This window comes from Plectropomus leopardus, chromosome 4, assembly GCF_026936395.1.
Source record: "Plectropomus leopardus strain MGB_pleo_1.0 chromosome 4, ASM2693639v1, whole genome shotgun sequence".
NCBI lineage: Eukaryota > Metazoa > Chordata > Actinopteri > Perciformes > Serranidae > Plectropomus > Plectropomus leopardus.
In genome coordinates, this window is record NC_142179.1 from 17992349 (window position 1) to 18015711 (window position 23363).

The window sequence follows — 23363 nt, forward strand, 5'->3', positions numbered from 1 at the left end:
GTGGCATCTAGCTGTGAGATTGTAGAGCTGCAACTTTTCAGGCGGGCCAAGCATGTCGGAGAACCACAGTGGCTGACACAAAAAAACGCAAATGGCCCTATCTAAAACTACTGTAGAATAACATGACGGGCTCTGTGGAAGAGGACCTGCTCTGTATGTAAATATAAACGTCACCTTTCATTAGAGCCCCAGGGATGGCATTTTTCTGAAGGCTGAGTTGAAGTTAGTGTTATCTTGGTTCCCTCCTCAAAAAGCCAGTGGAATGTTTCATTAGACTTGGATTATCGCTGAAAATGAGCAGCAAGATAATCTTCACAAATGAACATCTTTTTTTTAGGGTTTTTGAAGACTAAATGCAATAGTGACAAGTAAAAAGCGAATATTAGGCTATAAACAAACTACACTACAGAAATGCTAACTCATTTCTGGGTTTTAGGACTCATTCCTGGTGTACTCTATGGAAACTTTAAAATAAAAATTCTTTATTTCAGGTGATTATAAACTAATGGAAATATAGGAATGAATATTATATACCATTTCATACCAAGTCATCTGTGGTCTAATAAAGATTGCATAAAGGGGTAAAATTATTAAATTTTAATGCATTATCATAGCATAAACATATACAAAACATACAGAAAATAACTGGCTGTAGATTTTACATACAAACAAGTCATGTCTTTTCCCAACAAAAAGTATCCCACAAGAAATAAGCATGGCTGTTGATATCTTCTCTTCTGACGAATCAGTTTTAATTTTGTTTTTGTTTCCCAGTTTGCACAGTGAGCTTTGTAATGCAAATATTAATGTTGAAATTTTAAAACAACAATGCATTTCCACATTTATCATGTGCAATTATCCTCAGTGAAGAGAAGTGTATAATTGTGCCATTCATAACGTTCATCCATCAGTCACGCTTTCAGTATTTAATGACTGTAACTGATTGTACGTCTCAGATACACGATCTTCCTCTTTATTTCCTGAGATACTGTATAATTATTGGCACTCAGACTTTTGTCAGTAAGTCTCTGAGTGCCTTTTCCCAGTTCTAGCACGTAGTGGCTTGTTTTTTTTGCTCTTCCTCAGAGTCTCCTGTCTATCAAACATCATCAAAGATGCCCGACCCAGAAGGTGACAGAGACAGGTAACGTCCTCCTTTGGATCTACGGTGTCAGACAAAGAGAGACAAACTAAGTGATTAAGGAAGCCTGTTAGATTGTTATTCAGCTTCAATCAAACACTGTGTTTGATGCATTTCACACAAAAAAAACATACCTTCTGTTTGGTGAACCTTCATTACTGGAATTATCTCGCAGTAAACTTCTCTGCTGCTCCTCTAGCTCCCCGTCTCTTCTGCTGAATGTGACGACTGAGAAAGACAGAGCATTGTATCCACAGTGGACTGTAAGCAGGAAGACCTCTTGATGGATTTAAGTTAGAGTTTAGGAGTAAAATATCTAATATCTGTTGGAAAGGTCTGGTCTTATTCAGTTTCAGTAGCTGTGAGCAACACAGACATTTTTTTCAGGACTATTAGTATTAATTATTATTATTATTAATAACATTAATAAAATAATAATAATCATAATAACAATAATTGTGCTATATTTATATAGTACAATTCACTCATAAAACACAACATAAAACACAAAGTGCTAAACCTAAACGTCAACCAAAACATTGGTGATGAGAAAAACAGATGATATAAAATAAAATAAAATTCGGTTGAAACTGCAGACTAATCCCTACCGCTGTTGTTGATCTCTGTAACTGTGCTGCTCTGGTTATCCTTCAACTCAGTGTAACCAGCTCTGGTCCTACCAGCAGCTCCCTGGACTCCATACTGTTCCCTCCAGGCCTAAAACCCAAAACAAAACAGGCACATAAATACCAAGTGTTGCATCCGTACTGCTGTATTTGGTATTTCTTAGTGTTGTGCTACAGTCTTTTTAAAATCTTTATTTTTGTAAAAAAAAAAAAAAATTTTCTTTTTTGTTCATAAATTACATGACTCATTCGGGGATGTGACACCTAGAGTCATTGTAATCAGTGAGCCAACAGACTAGATGAATTTTCTTGGCTTAAAAAAACTTAAGAGAAATCATTTGATATAAAAAAAATCAAAAAGAAATCACCAATCTTTGATTTCCTCCATCCTCAGCTTTCTGTCTTTTTCTTCTTTCTACAAAAGACCAAAAAGTGGTGCATATTGTTAAAAAGCACGTGAAGTGGTGAAATAACCAGTTTAATCTCATTTAAAAAATCAATCAAATTCACTAGAAGCAGGGGAGGAAAAATAATCAGTTGAGTCTGATACTGTAGCCGACTGTCATGAAGTAAATTAAAGAGCTTAATAAATCTTTGAGCTGACACATTAGAAATGTTAAGTGATTTAATTTGCGATGAAACTACCTCTTCTAATAAGTTCCCTGCCTTCATCCACCAGGTCAGAGGTCAAGTCATCGTCAGTGAGGTACTGATGAAATCCAAGGAGGTTCAAACAGCGAGAGCCCAGGCTACAAACCCAGACAAACACAGTTACAAACATACTGTCATTTTTTTTCTTTTCCAACCATAACGATTACTACTCCAAGATGTTTAATATTATTATTATTATTATTATTATTATTATTATTATCTTTTTAGCCAAATTATCTATAAACCATAAAGATACAGCTACAAATATATTTTATATGATTGTATGTGTAAAAAAAATCTTTATGTACAACAAAAATACAATATTTTAAGAAATATTGTCCAACATTTGAATAATAATTCACTCAACACATGCGCAAGACTACATTAAATCATACCATGGAGACACAGAGCTATATTAAGTAATTTCAACATTTATATTATCATAAAGTGGGCATCATAGTCTGACTGATACTGGATTTTTTAGGCTGATACTGATAACTATTAGAGTTTAAAACAGCGATAACCATACATCAATATATACACAATGGGGACACTGTTCTTAAAGTACCTTAAATGGTTAATTACCTAAATCTAGTCACATTTATACTGATAGCCTATATCTACAATAAGCAAATATCTGGCAAACTTAACGGTCTAACTTGACAGGTATACAACCAAAACTACACTTGAATGTGGTGTTTATATTAAATTGATAAAAAATGGTGTTTAATTGTTAGTGGTATTGGCCTACCTGTAATAAGTGGCAAAGCAGAGCAGCAATACCAGCATGGGATAATAGATGTAGAAGCCATCAGATATAAAATACAGCACATGCATCGAGCCCATGATCTAAAAGAAGGAAGGAAAGAGGGACATCACTCCATTAGGTTTGAATGTAAAGATAGTTTTACGTTTCTACATATATTTTAAATGATTATGCCTGTGTTCGTATAGGTGTCTGTTTGTGTGGGACCCACAGAGGTGTAAGATGTCTGTATTCTGTCCCGGTGTGAGATGGCAGAGTCCATGTGAATCAGGCCCAGGAAGTTGAGACACAAAGGAGGGGTCAGACGACAAAACAACCTGAGAGGAAAAAACAAATGAAAGCAACCTGATATCATAATACAAGAGTTTAATTTTGATCCTATAATTTTGTTTATAGTAAAAAATGCTGGAGTTTTTGCTGATGTTTCGACCAAACGAGCAACACTGTTTCTTGATGTCTCTTTCACCTAAATAAATATCTTATATAAAGACTTTATGAAGAACATACATGCCGCTGAACTGCAGGCTGTAAGCATCAGTCTGGTGATGTGGCACCAGGTAATAGTAGTTGAAAACTCGTATCCTGAACACTGTGGAGTAGACGCAGACACACAGGAAGAGGATACTGACAAAGCACACCATCTAGTGGAGAGAAGAAAACAAGCAGAAAGGATACAGTGTTGGATGAATTACCATCACGAATATACACGTCAGAAATATGGTCAAAACTGAAAACCTCGACAGACAACGGGCACTGTGTGTTTGTGCTGAGTGTGTTGCTGCTTAATAAAACTTAGATTGGCGGTGCCTGTTTGCATTTCGGTGTGCCTCACTGAGTACGTGCCCACCTCTATACAAATGTAGTTGTGTTGTTTTTCAGCCGCCTGAACAAAGACAGCGAAGAGGGAGAGGACAGGGTGGGTGCTGAAGAAGGTGCACTCGGACCAGACAACTGCTGCTGAGAGGAGACACAGGAGAACTGCCAGCAGCCTGTAGAAACCCTGCCTGAACACACACTCCCAGTACCACTCTGAGACACACACACAAAAACACACCAATTCGTACAGACATTTTAGATTTTAGATGTACATAAAAGTCTGCACATGACATATACTGCAGGTATGGATTCATACACAGATGATGTATTTTCAGTCTGGGTTTTTTTTAGATTATTTTTAGGCTTTTCAGCTGTATTTGATGGGATAGACAAATGAGTGAGGGGGGAGAGAGAGGGGAAGATGAGCAGCAAAGGGCCGAGGCTGTGCTCGAGCCCATGGCCGCTGCAGTAAGGACATAGCCTTTGTACATGAGGCGCCAAATCTACCAGGTAAGTTACTGAGTGCCCCTTATTGTCAGTTTTAATACCAAGTACTAAACACAAAGCTATTCTGAAGTATCTTGAGTTTGTGATGGCTTTGCCAATAACTGTCTTTTAATGTAGAGATAATACTAGATAACAGTTAAAACATAGTGTCTCCATAAGTTGTGTTTTTGACAACAACAACAAAACCCTAAATTTTAACACAGACGAATGAGAAATAATTTCAAATGTATTAGCTTTTTCAAGGTAGTGACACCCACCCTAATTAAAGTTAGATAGTTGGGAAAAAAACTGGAATATATATATTTATCATAAAGCCATTTCTGAATTAAAACATTTTTTTAAATCTAAGAAAGTCAAAATTTGGTGCAGGTTTTTCAAAATAGGGTCATGAGATGCCTTTTCTCTTTTAATTAAAAAATATGTTTTAGTTCTAAATATTTTTTTCAGATGACATTGAATTTGTCTGCTTTAAAATGAAATCTGCTGTTGCTGGTTCAAAAAGTCATTGATTTCAATCTTTTGTCATCTGAGAATAGAGTGCACAAACACTGGCAGGCTATGAAAAGTCCAATAAAGAACAAAGTCTCTCTGAAATGTAATGGAGTAAATAAGGGCTCACAAAATGAAAACACTAAATCAGAAGTAACTTAATTTTGCACTTAAACATTTGAGTAACTACTCCTGCTTTCCATATGTAAACATGAGATTTTGGATCAGACTAAACTCACCCACAGTGGGAGTGTAGATGTACTGATGGATCCAGCCATGGCGGTGTGCAGAGGGAGAGTTGTTGATGAATTGTCGGACTGGGCTGCTCTGACTTTTAGCAACATCCTCTAGATGAAAAGCCTGGTCCAACAAGATAGACCACTGCACCTCAGTCTGACCGTGTCTCTGCACTGCAGAGATTACCTGTAACATAAATAATTATTATTCACATTTACATGCTGCTGTCACAGCTTTGCATTGGTTCCTTTAAATTTACAGTGCAATGTTAAAATAGTAATTACTTTTTTATGAAGCTTGATAAGGCCTCTTTTGGTGGGAACGACATTCTGTTCTCCACAAGAGCTTTCCACATTTCTTCCCAACTCCTCTTGGTACACAACAGGACACTGAAATGAGATGATACTCAGATGAAGACTGTCCCACCGAAACTGACTATAAAAACTGTAAATGCAACATTAAACTTTGGACTTGCAAATCAATAGAAAAACTCTAAAATGCAATCTAATGAACAAATGTTCTCGTTTATTTCTTACCTTTGTAATAATGGTGTCCACACACTTCCTGAGTGAGTGGTTGTGCCTGACAGATTCATGGACTCCTGCCACCTCCTGATAATACAACATATTATTGTTCTTGTTGAAGTAAGAATAAAAAGTTCCATTTTTTATGACTATGGAAAGCCTGTTGAAAGATTCCCTCGACTTTTTCAGATTTAGCACCTGCTAGAATCCAATCTCTTCACACTCCCACACCGCAACTCACCTCCATGACATCTGCCAGGTTCTCCTCAGCGGATGCCTTCTCAGTAGCCATTTTTGCAGCCTTGAAGTAGGTCTTGGCCAGCAGGTAACCATGGGAAGATGAGAGCCAATAAGAACGCGGGATTTCCACCAGGCCGTAGCCTAGCAACAGCACCAGAAGGAAGAGGCCCCAGGTGTTAGCAGCTGCAATGCCGATGGTCTGCAGCCCTCTCCTGCACGTTTGACAGATAAATCAATAAACTGACATAACATCCGCTTAGAAAACAACAAAGAACAATTTTAGCCCAAAAGTCGTCCAATGCTTCCTGAATTGAGGCACATTTGATTTACCATGACAGTTCCCACTGTGGGTGAGCAGCCACGTAGATGAGCAGAGAGATGAAGATAAGGAGGTAGGTGCCATAATAGATTCCATTTTCGATGAGAGCCGTTTTAATCTTTCCAACTCTGGAGAAAGCTCCCGCCCGTGCGTATGACTGCATGAAGGGTAACAGCAGCCTGAACACAGAAGATCGAGTCAATACACCCAAACACAGTTGTCTTTTTAGTATAAGGTGGAAAATAACCGCTACAGTCAAGGTTTGTGTGAGTGCGAACAAGTATCTTACCAAGTAAGAAACTGAGAAGTCCAGTATACAACTCTCCAGAACACTGGTAGGACGCCATCTGGGATGTAGCTCCACGGCTCCTCACAAACCTTTGGTGTACTGTGACACACACATTGAAGAATGTGAAGGTTCATGTATGCATACAGGGTCATTACAGTGCACACACTTTGAACTGCAGTGATAAGTATAGCCGTCTACCACAGTGACTTTTTGGATACTAACACTCAGTTTCACCAAAGTCAGAAATGTTAAAATCCTACATTTAATTTTTTTTTTTATCAATTCTTCTTCCAAAAATTGAACAGGGGCTGTAGTAGCTCAGTCTGTGGGGACTTGGGTAACAGGGAGGCGGCCTGTTCAAGTCCCCGTATGAACCAAACATGGAGCCTGCAATGGTGGCTGGAGAGGCACCAGTTCATGCTTCTGTACAAAAGTCCTCTTGAGCTAGGCACCAAACCCCCAGCTGCTCAAGGTGCCTGTCTGCGGGCAGCTCCCCTGCCCTGACATCTCTCCATTAGTGCATGTGTATCGATACTGTTTATGCACGTGTCTGGTTGTATTTCGGCCGTGTGTGCAATGTATAGAGTGAATTTCCCACTGAGGAACTAACAAAGGGATACTTTTTTCAATTAGTAGTGTCAATAAAAAAACTGAGCCAGTTTAAAGGGGGTATTGTTCATGAAAAGACTACCTCATAAATGTAATTTTTTAATGCTGCGAGCACTGTGCATGTCATTTCATTCATATTTTATTGTATTGCAGAAATCTCAGACATTAATGTGTCAACACTTAGACAAATGATAACACTATCTGCATGGCTAGATAATAGATCCAGACCTTTGAGTCAAGAACACATAATATTGTTGCTAGAAGCCTAAACCCTTAAAAATGTTATCCAACCCAGTTTGGTAAGTTCAAAATCTATGGTCTAAGAGACACTTTCATGACAAAACACTCTATTGAAGAGGACAGGACCACATCTGGACACTGTACAATATGAGTCTGTTTAAAAATGTTGTTCAACTCCACAGCAAGTAAGGCCGCAAGGCCAAAGCTCATGATTTAAAAGCATACGCTGTAAAGTTTGACAATGAAACCTAACCTGAGTGCTCAGTTTGTGTAGATATATAGGCAATATAACAGCTTGATGGCCCTTGTGGAGTGCTCTGGCTGTTGACATTTGCTGATAAAAATTCATTTGAATGCTCTGGGGCTGGAGGCAGGTAGAGGTTTGTTCCTAGCAGAAGTGCATTTCACATTGTTACGCCCCTCCCACTTGGCTTGGAGGCTGACATGGCCAGCCTCATCAGGCAGCTTGCCGACATAGGAGGGTGTTTAGCTTGATTACGCTCACCTGGGAATTCCCAGCTGTAAAAGCTGGCCCAGGTGTTGACTCGTTTTCTCCCTGCCTCTAGCAGATATCTACCTTGCATTGTTAGTTTTGGTTTGTTCATTTTTGTTTGCTCTGGTTTAATACATTATATGTGTTTTTACAAAATTTCTTGTGTGGACTCTCTCCTTGTCGAATTAATAATAACGATACGATTTAAGTGTTTATAAAATGCTGAGAATAAAGCCTATGCCAAATGTAATGCTATAAAAGCAGGATCAGTTTCTGTGATTTCAAACAATAAAAAAATCAACTCATCTTCTACTACTTAAAACGTTTCAAACTCACGTGCAGCTTTAATGTTGATTACATATGAATCCACATGCAGTGACTAAATATTTGTTCTCATACTTTCAGCGAGCTGAAAGAATTGTCTATCATGTGGGTTGACCTTGGAACGCAATCTGGAGGAAAATTACCTTGAAATTAGCTAATTTAATCAATGAATCAAACATTATCTTATTTATGAGATGTATTATGCTCCATTTCTTGTGGTTTTTATTTCGGTCAGGCGAGGAGGCCTCGAGGTCAGAGGTCTAGGGATGGTTAGGCCTGGGAGCCAAGTGTGCAGAATACTGGCGCCAGGCTTAAATAACATGGAATTAGGCTCCTTTCAAAAAAGGACATATTTGTGGGGTCTTGTGATTGATTACAGCAGGTGAGGAGTTGCTTTACTTTACTGTATTGATGCCTGTACCTATATAAGAGACTTGCATGAGCTGTAAGATAGAGAGATTTGCATTGATCCTGAATCCTCTCCCAGGCAGACCATGGTGCCTGGTGGATGCTGAACTTCGTTGTAATAAACTGATTCTTATGCAACCAAGTTGGTGTCAGCAAAAGTTTCTTCATCATCTACACATCATTGCTACTTAAGAAACAACATTTACCTGACAGGTGGATAAACAGAGGAGCCGTCTTCTGTCTGATTACCGTGTCTTGCTCGAGTTACAGGAGTAGGGTGGTCTGCATTGTCATGAATACACTGCCTGTAGATGGTCTAAAAGAGGAGCAGAGTTTACACAGTCAGGCAAAGACACTCTGAGATGAAGCCTATTCATCACATCACACTGATACATGTAAGACGCCACAGGCAGGATAAAGAAACACACAGCGCTCACACAGACACAGAATATTCTCAGAAACACAAACAAACTCACATCCTGTTAATCCTGTCTTTATCTGGAGAAACAGTTACTGTTACCAAGGCAAAAAGACCTCATGACAAGCACTTTAAACATACCGTGCTAACATCAAGTGGCAGGATGAAGACGATGAGAAAGCAGAGGTACCAGGACAGCAGCGTTCCCAACAGGACCATCCGCTGCTGCCTCCGCAGATCTCCATAGCGATGGAGGAGGTAGAGGGCCAACAGGAAAACAACTACGACCACAACAGCCAGCGCAGCACCACTCATAGTGATGAATTAGCAAACAGACGTCAAGAACTCATGATGGCACACTGGCGGAGGGGGGGAGAGATAAACAGAAACAAACCGATTAGATAGCAGCTCCTATCTGCCGGGAGTAACTGTTTGACCTGAACACTCGGAGCACATACAAGATACAGCCATGAGGTAAGCAGGGGAGGAGGGAGAGAGCAGGAGGAGTGAAATAAAAAATAAGGTAAAAACTAAAAAGATGACAAAGTGAGACAGGTAAAAAAAAAATGTCTGTTCGGGTGTTAAAAAAAAATATGTAACATATCAGAAATCTTGCATTTCTCATCCTGATGATACTCAGCTTAAAGCCAGGGTGCCTATAGCTTATTATTTTTGCAAATTTAGCAAATAATGCTGTTTTTTTGTTTGTTTGTTTTTTCGGAACCTTTACTATATTTCAAACAGACTTGTCATTAACATCTGTTAAATGTGAAAATCTGTTGGCAGACTCTTATAGCGTTATAAGATGATGTTGTGCAAGCTTTTTAAACTTGCATTTGTGTTGTTGTTATCCAGCGGTGAGGTTCAGCATTTCAGCCATGTGAAATTTCTCCTGTTTGTTAGAGAGCTATGGTGGCCAACGCAAAAATGCCAATGGCCCTATCTAGAGCCAGTGTTGGATTTGTCCATTCAGGGCTACTGTAGAAACAACATGGGAGACTCCGTGGACGAGGACCTGCTATGTTTGTAGATATAAACAGCTCATTCTAAGGTAACCAAAGCAAATCAATTCTTAGTTTAAAGTGATTGTAAAGAAATGAAAACATAGTTATAAACAATATATTCAGGGTTCCCACACATTTTTATGGGCAAAATTTCAAAACTTTTCCATGTCTTTTCAAGGACTCATAGGAAAATTTCTGTTTTAGAAAAGCTTGCATTTTACTGCGTCTGCAACACTTGTCAACCTCATTACTGTACTTTTTTACACACATGCAGGACAGTCTCGCTTTCCATAATAAATGCCACCACACTACTTCAGATATACACATAACCTTCCTTATAGGGGAAGGCTTGACAACTATTAGTCATGGAAAGTGAAAACTGTTCGTGTTCTGCTTGTATCAGGCAGAAATAAGGTGTTTTAGTTAACTTGCCCTACTTGATATCCTATGTCTTTGGATGCGTCTATTGCACATTGTAGCGTTGATGCTGAAAAAATATACTGAGCAGTGCAAATTCAACATATATTAGAGCTGCCTTATGTCAACAGCTAAAAGGTTACATTACATTGGATGTAATCCCTGAAATATTAATTTTATTACACATAACAAAATTCCATGACTTTTCCAGGTTTCCATGACTGTGGGAACATTGTGCCATTTCTGCTAATACAGCCTCTAAAATTGCACTGGACCTTTAAAGTGCAGCGCCACCAACATCAATGTAACTGTGACAACAGCTGATGCAGACTGTGTGTTCACTACACTGATTTACAAAGCTCAAGCAAGAGTGTTACTGAGAAATTAATTGATATCAAAATGTGCCTAGAATGATCCGAAATGATTTCCTCAACCCTAAATTTGAATAGCATGATTTTAAAAATGATAGATAAAAATATAAATAATTTGCACTTATAAAGAGGTGACTATACTCCTTTAAAATCTAGTAATGGGACGTTCAAACAATGAAAACAAACAGTATGGTCAAACTCTGGTGACCATACTGTTTGACAATGGTGACAGTAATATAAAAGGTGTGGTTCAAAATGTCCATACAAAAAACGGTTCTTTATTCTGTGGGCTACTTGGAGGCTGTTACAGCGATGCTGTCCCTTTTTTCGAGCAACTATCTCATTTATTTTACTTTCAAACGTTGAGCTGTGAAGATAGCTGAACATTTTTTTTCATTTATTCCTGTCGTTCATGCACTGTAGTCATGTTTAATGTCTAATAAAGCAGGGCTACATTCCGCTCTGTTTTTTGGTCCAGGCCGTCGTTAAGATTCACGCGGTGGACAAACAGTCCGTGTTTACGTTACTTACCGGGAGCGACGCTTACCTTTGAGTTCATTCTCTCAGACTGAAGCTCGAAAAGCGGAAAACTACCAGATTTTACTGTCACATCGTGTTCCTCAGACGTGGAGTCGACAAATGTACACAACCTTTGAAACTACATTACGTTACAGCCACACGGCGTACGCTCTCGCTGTCACAGCAAGGACTTCTGGGTAATGTAGGCATGTAATGACGTTGCAAACAGGAAACCAGCACTGGGACCCCCGCCGGCATCGTGCCGCCAAACAACACATTGCAAAATATTGTGACAGTGTAACCTATATTTAAACCGTGCTGGAAAGTAACCAACTTCAGTTACTAAGGTTGTGAAGCACTCATAAACTTGCAACATATTTCCATATAAGTAAGTATTTATATTCTGTGCTACTTTTTACTTTAGGCAAATAGATTATAGTCATTTTCTTGACTTTACTACATTTATTTGATAACCTAAGATACTCTCCAAATTCGGATTAATGTTACAAAATATAATCAACAAATAAATTCTGGGTTAATTTATTGATCCACAAGGAGAAATTCACAAGCTACCCGACAGCAGGCCGATATACATGAATTAGGCACACAATTAAAAGTTGCAATAATAAAGTGATATATAGAGCTACACACACACACACACACCTCTCTACACTTTGTCCAATCTATGTAATTTGTTACAGGTGGACTCCAATTAAGTTCTAGACAGGTCAGGGACAATTGAAGCGAACAGGATGCACCACAGGCCTAAAGAGTCAATACTTGAAATGATAGATAAATGAGATATTTCAGTTTTTATTTTATATACATCTCCAAATTTAAAAAACACGATTTTACTTTGTCGTTATGGGTTCTTTAGTGTAAACTGATAAGCAAAAATGGCATTTTTATTCATTTTAAATGACATCTAGAAAAGAGTAAAATACAGAGTGCACAAGAGAAAAGGTTGTAAGAGACGACTTTTTGAGTCCCCTGCAAACACATTAAATAAAAAAGAGAAATGGTATAAATTAGCATATATACAAATATATTGTGTAGATTGTTCAAATATATGATGATGATGATCATGATGATATACCATGTATGTTGATAAAGGCAATCAGTGACAAAAATGAGGAACTAAATACCAACTACTAAATAATGATTTTATCATATTGTTGTGTTTTATTGCAATGGTTCAAACATTTGCAACATCTTGTGCAGATCCACACACATTGAATCATGACATCACACATTTAAACATACATACAGTACAGAACATCCTGTGATGCTCCAAATTGGCTTTAAGTTCAGATAAAAGGCTGAATTAATTTGCTTCCAGTTGTCATTCACAGCCAAAAATGTATAAATATCGACAGATGATTGCTTTACAGTCTTGATGAATTTCTGCTGTGGCCATGTTAGATGAGCATGTAGTGCTGTGAAACCAAATACAATCAAATCGTGTTCACATACGTTTTAACCGACAAGAACTAATCTTGTTGTCTTGTTAATCTTTTACACACTCTTGTCATTCAGTCCTGCATTATTAAAAACAATAACAGTCTGACTGCTGGCTGCAGATCAAATATGAAACATCCATTGAATATGTCAAACATTTAGCTCTTTAAGCTTACATTTCCTCCAAATAAATCAAAATTGGAAGTTGTTCTGATGCCAGTGCTGTCACCTTTCCTGTCACTCACAAAGTTGTTTGCAGAGGCACCTTAAAGGGGCTAAGTGGACACTGACTCTATACTCCAAAAGATGCGTCTGCTGTGATTGAGAGTTTGGATATCTTGTGGTCTAAATGTTTTCCAGCCAGCATAGTTGAACAACAACAGAAGGAAAGAAAGACATCTTCAATCCATTTCAGTTGTGGAGGAACATCCACACATATGGGTCATCAGCGTACAGAGGGCCCAGCAGGTTGACGCACACGGCTCGGTGCTCTAGTAAAAAGTCCATCTGTCTCATCAGATCCAGACACAGATGTTCTACAAGATTCAAACAAACAGACCAGTTTTCAGCCACTCTGGACACGGCGAGTGCGTCCAACCAAACTGACCCAAAAATGTCCAGAGACTGCGGCCAGTCCTCTAGAAGATCGTCCAGCTCCATCTGATTCATGATGCTGTTTGAGGAAGCTCAGCGTAGATCAGTCGTGCTTTGATAGTATCTGTGTTGCTCTGTCACATTACTCCTCTCTGTTTTCTGTTGCTTTGCCTTCGTCCTGTTTCTGCCATACGAGGATAATTGCCCTGATCCAAACTGTTACGGTGCAGATAAAACCTGGAAGCATTGGCAGCTTAGTGAGGCCATCTGTCAGCCTGCATCCTCACCTTAACCCCTTCTCTCTCTCTCTCTCTCTCTTTCTCTCTATCCCAGATTAGTGTAGTATACTGTTTCAGACCCTAATGTCCTCATTTTATTCACTGTTTTCATTGATAAACCTGCTGTGTGAGTGAGATTTAGTCCCTCATTTATTGTTGAATACATATTGATCCTGTTTCCTTAGATCATGCAGCTTTGTCTTAATCTCTGTCGATTCTCTTTAACAAATTCTCACACCACACACACACACACACACACACACACACACACAAGGGCACTCATGTTCACAGCACTGGAAAACATGGTCTTTAAAATGAACTTATCTATTAGGTAAAGTGTAATAAAGTGACTGCATTGAATTTAGCGTATTTTTTATTTATTTTTATTTAACAGTTTCTACCACTAGATGGAGATAATGAATTTGTCTTTAAACCTCCTCAGCAGCACACAGCTCAGCAAAAGGCAAACCAGAGGGAGTTGCAGAGGTGTAGCTCAAGTGCATCTACCTTTTTAACAAAGATTGACAAATGCAACGCCTTCTTATATATTTATAAAAAATAAGAAAATAATCAAGTTTATGTCCTCTGGTTATTCCAACAATAAAAATATAAAGCTGGATTGAATCTTATCTCAGGTCCTGAGTAATAAAAATTCAAATCAGTTAAGTTTTCTTTATTTAATTTTCCCACGTAATCCAACAAACTAAATAAAATCAAATTGCCTAACCCTAGTATGATGTTTACTGGCATTATTGCACTTAATGTAAGTATGCTGCTGAATATGATTTTGGTGCAGATTGTGGTTGTGATTATTGTGATTATTACACTCAGAATCTTAATGGGAGGATCAATAACAAAACAGTACAACAAAAGTAAAAAAAAACCAAAATAAAAACAAGAGTTTAGACTGCAGGGCTCAGAGGTGAGACTGAAACTGAACTGTGATTAGACGAGTCACTCGCTGTGTCTCCTTTATGCCTTTGTCTTCTCTTTTTATTCTACTGTCATTAATCACTTTTATCTTGTATTTACTGAAATACTGGCTTCTTTGGTTCAGTTGTTTATGGAACAATAAAGAGGGGTGTCATATTTAAATCTTTGAGCACCTCAAACACATCTTTAACAAAGCCTGGGTCAGGTTTCTGGTCACTCCCCTTGGCACCACAGGGTAATGATTATTTGGGAAACTCAAACCTCGTGCCATTCTGCTATCTAAGATTCAGTGCTAATAGGATAGAGAGAAGTTCAATGGTGAGATAACAAGGCAACAAACTTTTCAGCCATCCACTGTTTAGCAGTGTCGCCTCTCTGCAGTACAAATGTCACTTACAGTAAAGACACAGGTGAACCTGGTTAAGGTAATTAATGCTTCACCCGCCAAGACAATCAGCATCTGGCATCCCAACAAAGAAAAGTAAGAGATTCCCTACAAGCCTTTCTCAGCAGACACCTTGGCCTGTCATAGTGAGCACAGGTGTTAGCAATGACACTAATGATGGCTCTGTTGTACTCCAGAGTCCACGTGAGTGTGACAGTGAGCAAGCAATACCAGGACCCTGAAATCAAAGCAGCTAAATGGAATTCAGCCATCGTTAATTTCATTATTTACACATGTGTCCTCTGCCCATTATCCAGGCATATACGTACCTGTTTGATTCAGTTTAACCCACTATATTGGGCTCCTGTTAAGCTTTTAAAGGCACAGGTGATGTAGGTCTGCAGATGGTACTCTGGTGCATGTATACTCAAGATGCAAGAGTCTTTTATATTTGGCACTGTAGAAAGAATTGTTGGTATATATATATGTGTGTGTGTGTGTGTGTGTGTGTGTGTGTATGTATGTATGTATGGGGAAGTTGGCCGATATTAGCCGATTCCAATATTTCATTATACAGGCAATATCTTCCAATACTGATGATGTGTTGATATTATTTTGTATCCTTAGTTATCATTAGCATTGGTCAGGTACAGCAATATTTAAGTATTTTGGGGGATACTGGTCCAGCAACAAAATCATGTTGTAATATAAAGCTTCAAACTGTTATCAACTTGTTGTCTAAATGCTCTGAGCAATAAAATACACCACATCTTCTTTATAGCATCCATGTAGTTTCCACATTACCACTTAAAGCTCATGAACTCACCCAAGTCCAGGGAAAAATTTCCCAACTTGAGAAATGGGAGCAGGTGGATGCAACATATAAAAATGTGTGAGCAAAGTATTCTCATCTATGAAAATAACATCATGTGTTGGAACCCTTGAGAACATAAACTCTGTCCTCTGTGCTTTCAAAGTTGTCTCATTTTGCTCCGTTACATCAGGGGTGTGTGTGAGAGGGGGTTCCTTGTTGTTGAGCAGGGGAAGCTTGTTTTCCTGTGTGTTTAATTCTGCCTCTGAGCTCAGTCTGGTACTGAGAGTCTAGACTTCGTCTTTTCTGCTGACTTTGCCCACTCTCATTCTCCTCACACTTCAGCACAAGTTATTCTTATGTGTCTAGCATCTCCTCCTCTGCCCCCTCACTCCCCACCACCATCTTTCCCCTCATCCTCTACATCCAGACGACGAGCCTCTGGGACGTCGTCCAGTGTGGCCTCATTCAGATCAGTGAGAAACGGTGTGTGAACAGGCTCGTCTCCCATCGTGCCCATTGAACAACAGCTACGAGTGCGCTGAGACCCCTGGGTTTGAAGTCTGTAACATTTGATCGCATGGGAAACCCTCATGCACAATGATGCCGGTGAACAATGTGGCCCCAGTTCTGTGTGTCCCTGGAGGGCCACTGTAGACTGCAGATCTTATAACCTGTCCTGGATACATCACTCCCCTGGGATTGGACCACTCCCATCTGAAACGACTGGCCTGGTAAAGCAGTTTGCACACACTCAGTGGTCCCGAGATTGAGGATATGGCCTGTGTGTACCTGTTTATGTGCATTTGTGATGCCAGTAAGCCTATAAGTTGCTGATGACATCATATCCTGCAGTACAAGAGCATTTGAAGTTGCCAACTGTCAGCCTCATTTTCTTCACTTTCAACCAAAATAAAAGTACCTAAAATCTCCCAACGAATGTTTATGTAATCTGAGATCAGCAACAGGCATCAATTATTTCCTCTTTAACCCTTAGAAACTTGGATAAACATCAGTTCAGACACCGTTCACAAGCTGTTTGACCCTTTGAAACCTTTGCAAATTATTGTGATTTCTTTCAAAAACATGGGGAAAAGGCAATGACCAACAAATTGCAAAAAGATAGTAAAGGTGTCATGAAAATTACATTAAAATTTGTTTTAAAAAAGAAGGGAGGATTATTAGAAAATTAGCAAATAATTCTGAAAAAACGGATCTACTTATAATAATTTTATATATAAATTATGTTACAGAAAGAAATATCATAAATATATGAAATAAATGCATATTCTTTTTTTCATTTCAGCACTTTTTTAAGGTCATTATTTAAATGTTTTGGGGTTTTTTCTTTTTAACTTTTTGGAGTAATTTCTTTTTTTTTGTGCTAATTTTTAGTTATTTTTTGAGTCATGTCTTGTTAAAGTGACATGTTTTTGAAAGAAATTGCACCAATTTGCAAAGGTTTCAGAGGGTTAAGGGAAGCCAAAAAAAAGTCCAAATGCTGGATTTAATGTCTTTGCCTGTCTGTCATGATCTGATTCTCCACTTGATCCCTTTACAGTAAATCCCAACAGAACATGTGATACCATTAAATGTATATGACTACAACCCTCAACAATGAACAAACAGATTATTGCACGAGGATAGAAAAACAGAGATCCATTTTGTTCCACATTCCTCCTGTAATCTATTTAACAGAACTGAGACTAGCCTTCTTTCTCAAGTATTCAAGGCCCTGCGGTCTCTTAAACTCACAGTTTCTTACGCAAGAGCAAAGAATCTGTTTGATCTATGGCTGGGTGAGTGAGAGAGAGAGGACAGTGAAGAAAAACTTTTTATTGCAAACAGAGAGACAAAACAATGTCACATATATAGTCTCTGTGACCTATATCAAAGGGATCAATGAACAGATTAGGAAGATATTCCACTGTTGTACTTTTATTCCTTGGAGACTTCCCCTTACTTGAACTATAACTACTTCATACCATCTCTGCCCTGACCAGTCTTAACCTTGAAATAAATCATTAAAGAACAGTGCGGTGCTGGAGAAACTACTTTTAAAAAGCACAGTTTTGCAAGCTATAAATGAGTTTCCCTCCAGTATAAATATTTAAAAATTTAATAGCTAAGCAGAGAATTTTAGATCATTTTTAAGAAAAATATTAGGAAGTTCTCAAAGTTTTGGTGATTAAGTGTGATTTTATGACACCAGTAAATGATTGAGGGCTGCGGAGGAAAAGTGCACATGCTGTGACTATTTTATGACTGTTTTATTTTATTACTTTTTAAATGCCATACTATATGACTTAAGGTTTGACCAATAAATTGAATTGGTCAGAGGCATTCCTGAGTACAGTCTATGGTGCTAACCTAACATACAGCACAACAGCAGTGGGACTTCTAACTCTGCATGTATCACTCCGCTCTCAATCATTAATTAGGCCTACACTAACGATGGGTAGTTATCTGGTGTCACTGTGGACTGTAGTGTAACAGACTGCTCTGGAGGCCTGCTCTGTGGCCCTCTGGAGTTGCTCTTTAGCAGCAAAAAAGTAAGGGAGGGAATTTACACTCCTTTTGGGGCTCATGCATGTGTGCGAGTTTTGGTTAAGGAAACTAAAAGGGCAGTAGTTGCCGTTGGAGCTGTCACACCGTCTTCCGTCCCGTTTTTTGTTTATTTAGTTATCCAGTTAGGTGGACACAGGACCCTCGGCTACATTGGTACCAGCGGACTTCTTCAACAAGCCGCCGTGAGGACTTTCCCGCGGACGTGAGGACCTGTTACCCGCTGTTGTTTTTAGCTTAGCTGCCTCAGTATAGCTAGCTAGCTAGCTAACCCAGTGTGGTGCCTCAAGACTGTGTACAACTACGTTACGAAGATGTGGCGCGGAGAGGAGGAGCCTTTTAAACCCGGGACGGGGATGTTTGGCAGATATTTGCCCGGCAGGGACCCTCGGGTTGACCTGTCATCTCCCTTCACTAACCAAAGTCTCCTCAGCCGAGTGAGGCGGCGCAGACTGCACTTATAAACCGGTAAGGATCCTTCCTGCTCGCCTGGGCAACTCAAGAGAGACACACAACATATTTCAGACCTAACTAAAACAATGTCGCAAGGTAATTTGCAGGAAAAAAGTTTTGTTTTGCTAGACAACAGCTGAGACTCCCTGCAGTTGCAAAACTATTTGTGTCTGCCTTGCCAAAAAAAATGATTAGTTGAACAAACAAATCATAATCTGTTGTCCCCTATTACCATTAACTAATAAATGATGCTTGCTGAACTGTTATAAAAGCAAAATCACACTCAAGGAGCTGTGATGATATTCAGTACAACAGCACTCTGTCATGTGATATTTCTTATTTTTTACAACCTGTTTTATATCATTTTTTTATGATGTACTAACACTTTAAAAAAGCAATACCATCAGACAGTGATATCGCCCACACAACACTCATATCACACTCTAGTTTTCCACTTTTTAAAGAAATGAAAAAGAGAGACAATACCATGCTCAACACTGATTCTTCCTCATCCCTCAAGCAATGGCTTTTACTGAGGTATGATGCCAGTTGGACAAACCACATGAAGAACAGCAGCAAACCATAATCAATAAACAGAAGTAATAATAATTGCATTTTGTTAAGTTTATTTATGATTATGAATACTTTCACAAATGTTGGTGGTGCATTTTGAGCAGATTTTTAAAATTGGGGAGCTGTTTACCCCCCCATTATAGTTAAACTAGCCTACCACATTAATTACACATAGTCTAGTTCACTACTATCCAACACAGATTATTGGTGAACTTTTAAAGTGCTGGGGGACATGTTGTTTCTTTTGGACAGGCTATCTGTTACCTTCCCAAGTTAGCCACATTCTGGCGGTAGCTTCATACACACATATGACAGTGGTATCAATTGTCTCATCTACAGTAAATCTCAGCAAGAAAACTGTCTTCCAAGATGTCAAGCTACGGTGAGGACCAACAGCTATTTGTCCTCATATGTGGATCTCCATGATAAACCCGTTGTCCCCACAGTGTACTTAACACAAGTAAACACACATACACAGTCCGAAGGCATCACGTTTTCTGCCATGTATCCATGGCAATGTGTCCCATTCACCTGTTTCTCTGTTGTTTCTGCACTTTTTATGGCGGGACGCCTGATTCTTTTCTCCTTTCTTCACTTTACAAGTTCTGCTCTTCAGCTGACCCCATCAGCCGATCCTTCGCTTCGCAGGGGGACAGCAGGACAAAGGAGGCTGTTGTCTGTTGTTGATTGTTGGGATAGCTGTGCGACAGATGCCATGTGGGTCACAGCGGTGAGGGTGAGGAGCAGAGATTTAAAGCTTTCCAGATGAGCTGAGGTTTAATGATGAGAAAGCCAGAAATTAGGCCTGTCAGTACTGGTGTCAAACACACACAATATCCAGGGATGATTTTACAGTATTTTTCTGGAGATTTTCTGAATTTGTTGGAAAGAATCATTGACCTGAAGGCTGCAGTTACACAGTGGTTGTTTCTGACAAAAATATATACACATACAGACAAAAGTCCTCTGACCAAATCAGATTCTGAATAGAGACAGTTATCAAATAAATGATTTATAGACTGCTTAAGAAAGAAAAGTTTTTACTCCATCATTACCGCTATTTATTCAGCTGGCCATTTTAAATCAACTGATAAGAAGAGCCAGCGGGAGAGGTGCCTCCAGTCCTGCCACTCTCCACCTGTCCACCAAATACCACCAGACTTCCCCCTGAACCTGGATCACCTGTTCAACCCTTGCTTTTTAACTGGTGCTTGTTTAACCCTTTGAAACCTGGATTGACATCGGTTTTCTTGTGCTGCGTTCAGACGGCTTTTAAAGGCTGTTTAACCCTTTTAAAAAACTGAGAAAATTGGTGTGATACTTTTGAAAACATGAAGGAAAAGGCAGTAAGCAACTTGGCAAGAAATAGCCCCCAAATCGCAAGACATTAGTTAAAGTTGTACATGAAAACCCAGCAAATACTACAACTTACAGACAACTAGTACATTATGGGCCTGCGTGAAAAGAAATAACTCCCCATGCCAGCAGCTGGCACTCTGAAATCCTCATTAAAAACATAAAACCATGTCAGCTGTGTCAGGGCCTTATGAGTAAATATATATATACTTCAGATTTGGTGTTGAACAATCCTTTTTGCAAAGAAATGTTGCAATGTTGCAGGGCACACTTACACATGGTTGTACCACTGCTTACGGTAAAAAGTGTTGGCTATTTTTAGTCTAGTTGTTCCTCAGATATCTAAAATAAGCAGACACAGTGGATACGCTTCTAGTAACACCCTGCGTGACAATGTTTTGTTCTAAATTTATATCAAACAACTCACTCACCACCCCCAGCAAAACTCTACTACATCTCCTAATACCAGAAAAACCCTGAGCAAATCTGCAACATGTCCGTGAGCCTTGTGTTTAAAACGGCTCCAGAGCTTTTTTTACAGCCACTGAAAAAATACACCAGACAAAACCCATCTATCCTCTACTACTGTTCCTCCTGTGTCTCTAGTGGAACAAAGTTGTAGTACAGCATCATTTTGCACATATGGAAAGGTAGAACAACTCTCTAACTCTGTTTATATGATAGATTTTAGTCACGTTTTGCATTTAGCATGTGTTTTCAGTGGATAAAGGTCATTGATAGTGCTATTTTTCGTTTTGTGGCTCCACAGACAAACATGTACCTTATAAGTGGCAGAATGAGCCAGCTGTTTGTTCAGTCAGTTGTTCACACTGCTCAGTACAAGTTACAGCTGACTCAGTATATTGATATGCATTTTCTAATACATATTTTCTAGATACAGTATGTATAATGGTTAAGACAAACAACATTACGATAAAAAGGCACATAATATGGTTAAACATTTACAAGTTAAGAATATGCAACACAATTTAACAATATAAGTGGATAAAATCCAAATAGCAGATGATGCAGGCAAAATATGGGTATAGTCATTTTTAAATTAGGTAAAATTAGCCTAAATAAATATAAATAAATATACCAGTCATTCATGATTTAATGATTTTCTAGATTTCACCAGCGGTATTTTAACACTGACACAAGAATATTAATGAATGACAGGTTAGCTATGCCGCCCCACTATATTTACTTGCTACATGAGCAGCCTCATATATTAGGGCTACATCTATATAATAATGACATCGTCGTAGATCAAATACAGCTCTGATAGTGAGTTGCCAGTTTGAGCCAATATGGATGTTCATGCTCTTTTCATCAGCATCTGTTTATCTAAATAAAATGTCATAAGAGCAGTGTTGTCGTGGGATTTGCAGCCACTGACAATGATAGTCGGTCTGTGCACTAAAAATCCAGCAGCTCAGTCTGAACTTCTCAGACGGAAGTGTTGAGAGAAGCTGTTCAGTGTCTCCCAGGCCCAGGGGATGATAGGGGAAGATAACACAGTACATGTTCTCTCTCCCTGCTATTCAGACAGTAATTGCCTGTTTGTTGAGAGCTAATGATGGTTATCCAAGCATCTCAGAGGAACGATGATTTCACCGACAGCTCAGTGCTTTCCTTTGCTGCTCCATTATACTATGAATAATGATTACAGTTTGAAAATATTTGCTCCCTGATTGCAAACATGTTGTTCTGCAGCATGTGCTCAAGCTTTTTTTTCAGACTTAAAGGTCCAGTGTATGGGATGTAGTGGCCAGTGTTTTCTCTGTCCTGGGCCGCTGTAGAAGCAGCATAGAGGACTCAGTAGAAGAGGACCCATGCTGTGTATAAACGGCTCATTCTAAGGCAACCAAAACACAACAATTCTTATTTTCTGGTCATACACTACAATACACTATAAAAAATGTGAATATTATATAATGTTAGCAATATAATATACCATTTCTGCCAATATTTCAAACCTGGAGCTACATCACTTTTGTTGTGCTGCTTTCAGACCCCTTTCACAAGTATTTACTTGGGAAGAAATGTTCTATACTATATTTGTAAATGTCATCATTACATATTAAAATATATTGCAGAAGTATTACATTTAAGTATTTAGTACTTTCATTGAGTCTTGTTGGCCTTTTTAACCCCCCCAATTCCCCCTAATTTTCAGGTAATTTTGTTAAAAAAAAAATGTTTAAACACATTTCTTGCTTATTTTGGGCCATTTCTTTTTTTGTTGCCCATTGCCTTCAATCAAGCCAGTTTGCTTTGGTTTCATAAGGGTTCAATTGTTTCAGTGTCAGACCAAAACCTGAATCTCAGTGGCATTGGGTCTGTACCAACAAAAGTGGCGGAAAATACACTTTCAATGCTTATCAGCAAATTCTTTTTCCAAAAACACTCACATTTACTATAATTAAATCAACAGACTTTTTCAATTCTTTAAATAGAAAACTTCTTTTTAAAAGTATTGCAAACAACTGTTTATCTCTGCAAAAGGAGAACAGGCAAGTCACAACAAGATCTGTGGATTAATGTGA

At 38.8% G+C, this 23363-nt stretch overlaps 1 protein-coding gene across 2 annotated transcripts; it reads right to left on the minus strand.

Moving 5' to 3' along the window:
• Positions 1-582: 582 nt before the first annotated feature.
• On the minus strand, positions 583-11591 carry LOC121945031 (G protein-coupled receptor-associated protein LMBRD2B-like). Of its 2 annotated transcripts, XM_088076680.1 has the most exons (18): positions 11437-11591; positions 9239-9456; positions 8886-8995; positions 6606-6704; positions 6328-6495; positions 5999-6209; positions 5770-5844; positions 5518-5622; positions 5236-5419; positions 4032-4213; positions 3692-3825; positions 3396-3501; positions 3170-3267; positions 2413-2516; positions 2136-2182; positions 1750-1858; positions 1276-1369; positions 583-1163 (listed from the first exon to the last, which is right to left on the minus strand). In XM_088076680.1, the coding sequence occupies exons 2-18, from the start codon at positions 9410-9412 to the stop codon at positions 1100-1102; spliced, it is 2064 nt and encodes a 687-aa protein (XP_087932806.1). In that variant the 5' UTR covers positions 9413-9456; positions 11437-11591; the 3' UTR covers positions 583-1099. The 2 variants fall into 2 exon arrangements, with proteins under 2 accessions (XP_087932806.1, XP_087932807.1); XM_088076681.1 differs by lacking the exons at positions 8886-8995; positions 9239-9456; positions 11437-11591 and adding an exon at positions 7708-7732.
• Between the last annotated feature and the right edge of the window lie 11772 nt (positions 11592-23363).